Below are 10,978 nucleotides of genomic sequence, written 5' to 3' on the forward strand. Positions count from 1 at the left end.
TTAGTAAATTTGGGGAGCTATTAAATTTTGATGTTGCCGTAATTACTTTTCAGTAATAACTTTTGCTAAAATTTACCTTTTAATTGTTCTGAAATTTGGGGTTGGTATTGCAAAATGAATTGAACGGATGGTGCTTTAATGAGAGAAGTAAAGGAATATATGCCTCCTGTATACTTTTGGAGAAAACTGAAGATTTAGTTTCCATTTTTCTTTATAGTATTTGAGCCACTGTGTAAACATGAGGGTGTACATGTTTAGCACTTAGTTGAAATCAACACGGAAGGACTGTGAAGGTAACTTTCATGTAGTTGAATTTTTTTATGCATTAGAAAGTCAATTCCCTTTTATTCTTCCATTCTCTTGCCAAAATGGATCCTTTGATTTTTGTCATTTGCTGCTAAAATATATTATCTGAAGGTAAACTATCTCTTGAAGTTTTGTGGTGATATGCGATCCAGCTGTTTGAATATCCTTTTTGACTAACCTGTGACTGGAAAATAAGTCTTCACTTTTCTCCTTACAACATTTGTAATTTGTGTCCTATGTATGCCCTTGGACCCTTTTATAAATTATTTATGCTTATTGAGGAGTGATAGTTTTCGGTTTATTGACATTGAATTGTTTTCTCAGTTTTTCATCACAAGGGGTAGAAATTTCAAGCATGGTAGAAAAGGACTTTTTACAAGTTTCTGTCATGGCATATTACCTACAATTAAATTGATCAAAGTCATTGATATTAGTGGGAAAAAAGTAACGGATTTACGTTCCAGTCGTACATCTTCTATAGATTTATGAAAGACCTACCTACTTTATATGGTCTCCTTGAATACTGATGATAAATATTAGACACAACTGTTCTCCACATGAGAAATAAAATGTCTTCCCAAAGACATTATTGAGATTTATTTAGCATCATATGTAATTAAAGAGCCTTGAAGACTTTTAAGCTGATATATACATTACTTGTAGTGATTATTCAGTGAACAAAGTTAGACCCCCAGCTCGGTGACTATGGAGATAATATGTCTTGTAAATGTTATATACGAGCATACGTGCCACCTCTCTTTCATCAGAGCATGTCTCCTAGGGATGGGACTTTTTTTTTAAAGTCACTTTCATTTTAAGACACTGGATAACTCTGTGAATAATTTGAAGCTTTATTTATATTGCTAATGTCTAAAATAGTTGTGAAGAGCATTTCAAAGTAGGTAGTTTTTCCCCCTGGTAATCTTTCCTCATATGCCTCCTTTTAGGAGATTCCTCTTAATTTTGTTTTAACACAGTAAGTATTGGCCTATTTAATACTCCAGTCCCTTGAGATAGTTGAAAATATTAGAGGAATATTTTATTGTATTTGGAAAATTACAACACATTCCATGCATGGCTCTTTTGTAGTTACATGTGTTTTGATTACTCCTGTCACTGTTTTTATTCAAAATGCAATGTCAGCAAACCGAATTGCTAATTTTTTTTTTTTTAATAACAGAATACTTGTATACTTATTATCACTGCATGCACTCATTGGGTCTAAGGGAGATGTCCGAAGTCCTTCACTTAAATTATTTTATGATACTACTGTTTTCTCTATTTTTGAGGTTTTTTTAAATTATTTTTTAAAAATCTTTTGAAGAGAAGATTATTATAAGCATTCATTTAATGCAAGGGAACTCGGCCCTTGGACATATAACCATGTAATTCTGTATGAGCAGTTAGAGTACTACATGGTTACCAATACCTACTTCTTTACTAAAAATAAACCCACCCCTATACGTATTTTAAAACTGAATTTGAAGCCTATAAAAGACCACTGACTTTTTAGTTGTAATGAACTATAAATGGTTTTGCACAGTGAACACACCTGTGTGTACTGTAAGAGGCCAGGACTTGGCAGAGGATGGATTCTAGGTGCACTGGTATAGATAAGTGGTAGTTTGCTTTGTTTATGTATTCCACACTCAAAAACACATAATCAGAAAATTTTCTGAATAATGATTTTACAGAACTGTCATTCATAATGAAAATTTTAAGTAATATCAAAAAATGCTTTAAGATTTCATACTTTGGAATACCTGTGAAATAGTATGACTGCATCATGTTAATATTTATTTTCTTTGATTTTGGAGCAGCAGTTTTTATTTTAAATAAAATTCCACTGTTTTAAAGAAATTCAGGGAAGATTTGGTCACATTGAAGATACAGTATTTTTGTAGTCTTTATAAACTGTTCTAAATGATAGACTTTAGAAAGCATTTTTGTCATATGAAGGTAAATCAGTCCGTTATATAGATCATTTAAACTCTGTGAACATTACACCTGCTAAGTTGTGATTGATGAAGTGGCACAGAACCTAGCTTTGCACTGAGTATCTTTTCACTCACATCTCCTCTGCCTTAGTCACATGGCAACAGTACAGAAAATTCTACCAAACCTCAGAATATAGTAGAAATAATTAAGCTGTTGAATGAGTCTTAAAATCATACTACTGTTAAGTGGACCAAGTTTGGTGAAGCAGGAATGTAACAGGTTGATTAAGGAAGGAACAACTCAAGGACATTGGGAATGATAACTTTTCCACTTGAGAACTACTTTATGTTTTACTGTAATTTTTTAAATTTTTTGTTCTTTTTGTTATTTTGCAAAAGAAAATAGTATTTACAGGTGGCTTCTTTTAAAATATAAAAATATAAAGCAGGAATGTATATGAAATGTCAGATTTTATTGTATTTGCAGAGTATTAGCTTTGAAATTGAATAAAGAAAGCTGTTTGTAGTTTTAAAATGCCTTATTGGTATCAATTAGAAATTTCTTCTATTTTTTGATGTACTTAGAGCTTTTCGAGTATAGAATTTTAAATGGCAGGATTTTACAGTGTTTACATGCAAGTGCATTTTATAAGTGTTCTATATGTGTAAAATAGTATTTTCAACTGGAAAATGGTGGCTAGTGCAAAAGGCCTGGCCTTTTTCTGGTTCCCATGATGTTGCCTACACTGATAGACTACAGTTTAGTATTGCTTTGTATCATGAGGCCAAGAAATTCCATGTTGTTTGTACATAGAATAATTGAAAAAGCAATAAACATTTATTGAACAAAAGAAACCTTGTTTGGCCCAGAGTTTATGTTGAACCAAATTGTTCATAGAAATTTAAATTTCTTTAGATTCATTTCTGTTAATCATCAGTTATTAATAATCACATCCATCATTAATAGTTGCTTTAATGCTTGCATCCAAGAGAATACTAATGCTTAATAGCAGTCAGAGACTGATAACTGTACTGACTGTTTCAAAATTCTGTATACCAAACCTATTCATTGTTGTTTTTCAACTTTCTTCATTGACTGCTACTAACTATTAGTTGTTAGTTGTATTTTATTTCTATTTTTCCCTGTTAACCAGTTTTTTGTTTTGTTTTTTGTTTTTGTGGGAGTGGGCTCTTCTTCATTCGTTCAAATCATGATATGAAATTGTCATGATTTTTATTGTATTCTGTAGATGGTGTCAATCAGTTTGTCAGAATTAAACATGCTTTTTTTTTATTAGTTGTGATTAGTTTTTCATGTTGTCATTAAGCCGTCACTAGCTGAAACTAATCTCTTCTCTATCTTTTCTTTTCTTTTTTTGTTTTGTTTTTTGTTTCTAACCACCCAGCCGCCACCGGCAACTAACCTATGACCTTCTGACCTCTGAACTCTTCACCCAATGATGACCTGACCATGCCTGCCTGCTGATCAGTTAACTGGTAATCGCCTTTGCTTGCCTGTCGTCAGTGCAGCGAGCTGAGGCACTTGTCCGTTCGTCTTACCATCTAACCAAACAAAAGACAAAGAAATTGTTGTCCTCCAACTCAGCTTTTTTTTTTTTTTTCCCTGTTTGGGTGAAAGTGGTTCTAGAACCTGCACTGAATAGTAGTAAAGCAATAAGGCCCAATTCATCCCACAGCACTGATCATCTTTTAATGTCCCACCCTAAGCGAACGGTAAGAAGGCCTCTCTTAAGAAGGGGAGACAGATGGCCCTTAACTACTCAATGACAGAGGCAGTTACTGTGAGAGACTTCTAGGAATCTTTTTCTTCTCATAGCGAAGTCAAAGCTCTCTCTGAATGTACTGTGTGATGATGCATCATGCATGAACCTTCGGTCAGGGATGTCATTGGTGAAGTGATTTCAAAAAGTATTCAAAATTTGATATGCTGTTTCGTCACTACAGTGCCCTCAAAGGGCAGAAGTTGCAGCCTTTTTTATATTGCCTGCCAAAATTTGAAGTATTAGAAAAAAGTGTGCCATGAGAGAAAAACTTAAGGAGTTTTGAAAAGTAATGCAAAGAACAAAACTGCAACACTATTTTTAAAAAGCTAACTATCTGAGTTAAAATTACTGAACCTTTATTTTACACCTTCTTAAAAAAAAATATATGAGAACAAGGTACATGCATTATGTGTCACATTACTGGGCAAACTGTTCAAGTATTTTTTTTAAACCTCCCTGTATAGAAAAAATCATTAAGGATGTAAAAGCCATGCTTGCCTATTTGCTGTATACATGTAATGAAATTGTAGATAAAGTGTAGTGCATTGAAACAAATGAACAAAAAGTAGATACTTTTACTATACAAGGGTGCTGGTGCAGAAAAAAATATATATATTTTTGGAAATGTAGCATTTTATACTTTCAAGTGTTATAAAAAAAAAAAGAAAAAGAACAAAGAAACCCTTTATTTCATGAAATGATTTTTTTCTGGTGGTTGTCAAGAAACAAAAGACCAAAAGAGCCTTTTTGTCTTTCTTTTTTATTTTTTAAGTATTGGAATAAGTCTAAAGAAAAGAAAGTGCCTTATTTTCCTTCATGGTCATTTAGTCAAGTGTCTCGTAAGATCAGCTCCTCCCTCAGAATACAAGTTAATGCATGTTACTCAGTCGCCCAGTATGTGAAAGAAGGTATGAGGGAGACAAATGAGTTGATGGTCTGAATTATATGATTTTTGCCACAGTTACCTTGATGCAAATTTGCCAAATCTGATACTGTGAAAAAATTTGATAACTTTTCTAATGTCTTGAATAGTAAGTTCTAAAACATCATTCTTTTAAAAATCCTAATTGAGTACTTTTGGTTATTGGAGTCTTCAGTGTTAGCCCAGAGGATTCTGAGATTAAAATTATGTGTGATCTGAACATCAGTTTACAGACAAAATTAGAGTTTTATTTTATTTGGAGAAGGGGGATGCATTAGAGTTTTCTTTTTTAATTAATTGGAGATAATAGAGTACGTAGCAAACTTTTTCACAAAAGTGAATCTTTGTGATTTTCATTCTGGAAACAGTGTTTTTAAATGAACCAAATTTAATCAGACTTCTATATATCATACCAGATAACTTGTGTAGTCCATCTCTTTGCTGGTTTCAGAACCTCTCCTCCCTCCCCGCGATACAAACCACATCTTTCAACTTTAAAAGAATGTGACAAACTAGCATCATTGTGCATATAAATACTCAACTACATTTCGGCTTAAGCTTCTAATTTCTCATGGAGTTCAAACGGTTAGTTTTGTAGTTGAAGCAAGCAATTTGTGCACAATGCCTACATCTAAACACTTGAGTATCATCATTTACTGCTCAGTACCAGATGTGGCAAATCTCAAGTGACAGTGGATTCCCCTCTTATCAACTCATCCCCTCCTCCACACCTTCCCAGTGTCACAGTCAGAGGCCAGCAGGGAGCTCAGTCAGCACCTTCTCGGTAACCTCTCCACCATCTTGTCTCACTTGGAAATTTCAGTTTATTTACTATGCAATAGACATTCATTGTTTTGTATCCAGCTAGCTTTGGTTTAACGTGCCACTGCTTTGTCTTCTGTTACACACACAGTTGTTTTGATTTATTTACAATATATGCTGTGCCATTTTGATTTTTATATTGTTTGGTTGGTTGGATAAATTTGAGACACTCAAACATTTGAGGTGATAGTTGTTAAAAACGATACCAGTATTTGATCCAGTTTCATCTCAACTATGTTATACCTGGACATTTTAGATGTTTATCAAAGGTCTTTTATGGTGAAGAAAGTAAACGTATGAAATAATAAATGTATGACATTTACGAGTAATGTTGGCTCTGAACAAATTTTTGAAAACTTAGTTGACAAAATTTTGGATCAACTGATAAAAAGCATGACTTTTGAAATCTCTGAATGCCTTGGTTCTCAGTATTATCATTCTTTATATTGAATTTATTTCTTATTAAAATACGTAGTTTTTAAGATTTTTTTTCTGACAGTATTATGTAATTTTTTAGTGTGGGTAGATGGGAGTGTCGCTTGTATGTTACCGTACAGCTGACATGTATTTTTGTCTATTCTTTATTATCTTAGTAGTTTCATGCTATGTATGTACCATAACCAACCTATTGCCTATGAGAAACATGTAAGATAATGTATTTACAGCCATTGTTACAAGTTTATAATGTATTTTTCTATCTTGTTTTATATGTATGTTATATAACATTCAAAAAGAATTTTTTTCTTGATTGAGAAAAGGATACAAAATGCAAAATCCACAATTTTGATAACTGAATATTGCCAATTGTTTTGCAGTACTTTATTATATTGGGTGTCTTGTCTTTTTTGGGCTTTTAGTTAGCTAATGAATGAATACGTTAGACACTTCTGGGTTTTAGTTGGGATTTTACATAGCTTGCATTTTAATTCTTTGGTTCTTTGCTGTTTCTATTAACCCATAGCATTATTTTAATAAATGTTATAATACCAACCTACTAACTCTGGACTATGTCTGTTTATTAACCTTTACATGTTTAATTAAAATAAACAAATAAAGACAAAAGAATGTAAAGTCTTGAGTTACTGGACTAACCCTGAAGAACGTGACCACAGATAACATAGCGTGACTTGTTTTCATGTTGTTTGTCAGCTGACAATTCCGCACACTACTGTTAAAATGGCTTTGGTTATTCTGGTCTTTTACTTGGGGGGGTAGGTGCCAGTAGAGATGGGAACAAAGTAGCATTTGTTTGAGGCATCCTTCTGGTCTTGCCACTTGCCTTTCAGCATCTGCGTTACTAATTCCACACTCTTATTTTTCCTTCTCCAAAATAATCACTGTCTGCTCACAGCATAAAGAGTAAAGAGATTCATTGTAATGATATATACCTGGAGAAACCAGTTTGATTCTTTGTTGAACCATTTCTTTTAATTTCTGCAAATAGGTAATGTTATGGTCACATTATAAAGCGAAGAATCTGGTATTTTACCTTTATTTAGATTTTTGTTTTACCTTGACATTTTTCCTTTGGAAAGCATTGAATTTGTGTAGCCAGCTGTTCCTTTTGAGGGAGCTTGATATAGGTAGACCCCAAAAGCTGATTGACTCTGCTTCTGGGGACAGTCTAGAGTGAGTGATTAATAACAATTACACAGTCCCACCTTGCTCCTTCTCAAACCCTCAGCACCTTAGTGAGTTTTCCTCAGGTATTTTTCCACTCTCACCCACTTCCGAAATACAATCAGACTAATACATTAAACACGTTTCAGAGGGAAGAACACTGGAAGTTGAAGTTGTAAATGATTAATTTCTTGCATGCAAATCATTTTAAGAGTTCTTAAATATCCTCATGCTTTTCTTGGCTGCAGCCTGAGTAAATTGATATTTAATTATGAATTCTTTAGTTAATTCTTGAGGTGTATTTCTGTTTCACAGATTGGTAATTGCCTTTTCTGTGAATAGTTCTCCTAGATTTAAAAAAAAGTTCTCAGGATGAATATTTGCATTTGTAAATAATGTTTTATCTTTGTAGATTACATTTTATTTATTTAGAGCTCAAAAATTGGGGGCTGAAATGAGTTACGTGTAATAGAAGACAAAAGTATACCAACATGGTCTTAGCCAGTCAACATCAGAGTATCCTCATATTTCATGTATGCATATATATACATACATATAGAATAGTTAGAACAGCTGACTTAATCACAATTGAGGTGGCCATTGGGGTCATGTAAACAAGTATAGTCATTTCTCTGATGGGAGGGGCAGTAATACCCATAATACACTGATACTACTGGTAGTGTATTGGTAGGTAGATAGTTTTTTTTTTTTTTTTTTTTTGAGACGAGTTTTGCTCTGTCACCCCGGCTAGAGTGCAGTGGCGCCATCATAGCTCACTGCAGCCTCAAACTCCTGGGTTCAGGCGGTCCTTCTGCCTCAGCCTCCCAAGTAGCTGGAACTACAGGCATGTGCCATTGCACCTGGCTAGTTTTTCTATTTTTAGTAGAGACGGGCTCTTGCTATTGCTCTTGCTCAGGCTGGTCTTGAACTCCTGAGCTCAAGTGATCCTCCCACCTTGGCTTCCCAGAGTGCTAGGGTTACAGGCATGAGCCACCTCACCCGGCCAGTAGATATTTAATATGCTACTATTTGTACATGTTCTGACTGCCATGACAGTTCATTACTAATCTATGAAAATTTGAAGATTTTTGTGAAGCTGCTAATACGCATGTTGTCATGGTACCATGTCACTTAAATTTTAGAAGTTCTATGCAGTTTATTCTCTGAAGCCTATGAATGCAGTCTCATCTCATTTTCAGTTAAGGGTACTTTATAATTATGTCACATTGTAACCTTTTATGTTGGAAAAGTTGTAAAAGGCAGCTTTAAAAGGTGAAAATAAGATTACAAATCCCGTTTTTATACACATTGCAATAGTATTAAACATGGAACTACCAGATTCCTTGGATAGTAAAATAATTCTATAGTCACTTGACTGTTTTATACCATTATTTGACAAAATAATTGAAACGTTGGGCTTTCAGTCAAGGAGTTGATGAAAATAATACATGGTTAAGCTTTTATTTTTTCCCTTCAAGCAAAATGTCAGGAAAAACTTAACATGAAAGTAGGTATTCACATGCACTCTAGTGCAGTAGCATGTGATAGAGTCCACATAAGAGATCATTACAGCTCCCTGACCATAAAACCAAGATGCTCAGTACTACCAAATCAAGAATGTCTTTTTAGCAACTAAGTCAAACGCTTTTATATCTGACAGTCTAAGGTTTCTGTAGTTTGGGGTGGGCTGGAAGTCTGTTTGCTTGTTTGGCTGGGATGGGATGTTTGTCTTTATTCTTTGATTAGAACTACCACAAGTGATTTTTGGTAGAATTAAACATACTGCCAAATTATAATTCGTTATTTAGCAAAAATTACTCAAACCTTTTGGACCACAGATTTTCTAAATATTTAGAGTAATTTTTTAACATGGTCACAAATTCTTTAATGCCTTTACTTAAAATGGAAAAAATAACTAATTTTGTAGACAATACTATTCTAGAAATATCCATATGGTACACACATGTAATTTTATCTGTGATTTCTTTAATACAAAATGATCTAAATTGAAATGTTATGAAGAGACTTAACAATTACATGCACACCTGGTCCTCAATGCTGAATCAAACTGGTTAACCTAAGCCACGATACTCTTTCTATATTTCTGCTGCACTAATTGCCAGGGGGTGGGAGAGAAGGAGGAGGAATTAATTTATAGAAGTAGGTGATAGGTGCAGCAAATACCACACGATATGGATTCCACAATACTGAAAATTTTGCTGTCTCTTAGCAAAAGACACCACATTGTGGGAGGATCTCAGCTACCAGGGTAAAAGTTAATTTATATCTTTTTAAAAGTACTATTGAGAAGTTTTGATTACCAAATATATCTTTTATGGTTTATGTTGTATGTACAAAACATTTAGAATTTTACTGTGTGTGTGTGTGCGAGTGTGTGTATAGAAGTCGGAATAGGTGTCCCAAATCCCATGCGAACGGAGAACGGCGTATGGCGTATGACTGTACAGGAAGTGCAATAAACCAACTGGAAAAGGCACATGTGCTTCATCTTTTCAAGCCAATTGCAGCTGAAAAGTGCTGCTTACCTGCCACCCCCAGAAAATATTTGTATAAGCATCAGAATAAAGAATGCACATTTTTGTTTTAAATTTTTATTGATGCTTTTAACATAAAAGTTAAGAATCTGATGTTGAGTTCTAATAATATTACTAAAAGATGAGCGTATTTGCTCTGATTTCAGTGATTTAAAAAAACCAGTAAACAGGTTCTACAGTGTTCTTCAGTTGGACTGTGCATCAAAAAAAGTGTTATTTGCAATTACCTTTAAGAAAGTGGTAAAATTTTTGTGTAGTTTTTAAATAGAAGAAAGGAATGCTGACCAAATCTTGATTTCATCAGCTATATACAAAGGAGCAGTGTCATCAATTTCTTGAACAAAGTAGAATTGGTGAAAGATTATTTCCAGTAGTTTGAAACCTTTAAGATTTCCTCTTACTAAGTTTTGTGACTCCTTGCTGAAGTTTCTCAGTCATACTTATTTATATAACCTCCACCTTCCTCTGTCACCTTTCCTCTTGCTCACTGGAGCCTTAGTTTTCCTTGATGGAATCCTTCTCACACATGTATAACAGTCACTACCAGGTGAAGGATCCATAAAGGTACAGACCAGCAGCCCAAAGATTGGTTTGGCTTATACGACGTTAACATTTTGCTTTCCTCATTACTTGCCAACATTTAAAGTTGGCACCAGTAGACTTTTTTAAAACTAATTATCAACATTAGACTTAAAAAATCTTTTCACACAGTCTGCTCTTCCTCAAAGATCAAAATATCTGGAAAGCTCAAGCATGCACTCTTACATAGTAGCCATCAGCTGAAACGGAATCATGTAACTGTCACCTCTAAGTACTCCCCGGTTAGTCACCGCTCCACCACTCCTTACTGTCCCAGCTGTCACACTTGAGCTCTTGGTTTTCTTCTGTTTTGCTTTAATCTTTTCTCTCTGCCCTTTTCTTTCTTCCTGCTGACATTTGTGCTTGTCCCTCCTGATCCATAATGGAGACTCTTCAGACGAATTTCTCAAAAGGAATAATATAAAATAGGTTTTAATGTTTTTCCTCCTGCAA

The 10,978-nt window shown here is 34.2% G+C and overlaps 1 protein-coding gene across 1 annotated transcript in view; it reads left to right on the forward strand.

The window, feature by feature from the left end:
• QKI (QKI, KH domain containing, RNA binding) overlaps window positions 1-5,946 on the forward strand; it is a 178,109-nt gene extending 172,163 nt beyond the window's left edge. Inside the window, exon 7 of the mRNA XM_012646792.1 lies at window positions 3,650-5,946. Coding sequence (XP_012502246.1) covers window positions 3,650-3,666 — 17 coding nt within the window. The 3' untranslated portion in view covers window positions 3,667-5,946. The remainder of the gene's footprint in view (window positions 1-3,649) is intronic.
• Window positions 5,947-10,978: the final 5,032 nt, after the last annotated feature.

Source organism: Propithecus coquereli, unplaced genomic scaffold (assembly GCF_000956105.1).
Source record: "Propithecus coquereli isolate 6110/MARCELLA unplaced genomic scaffold, Pcoq_1.0 Scaffold25, whole genome shotgun sequence".
In the NCBI taxonomy this organism is placed as follows: Eukaryota; Metazoa; Chordata; class Mammalia; order Primates; family Indriidae; genus Propithecus; species Propithecus coquereli.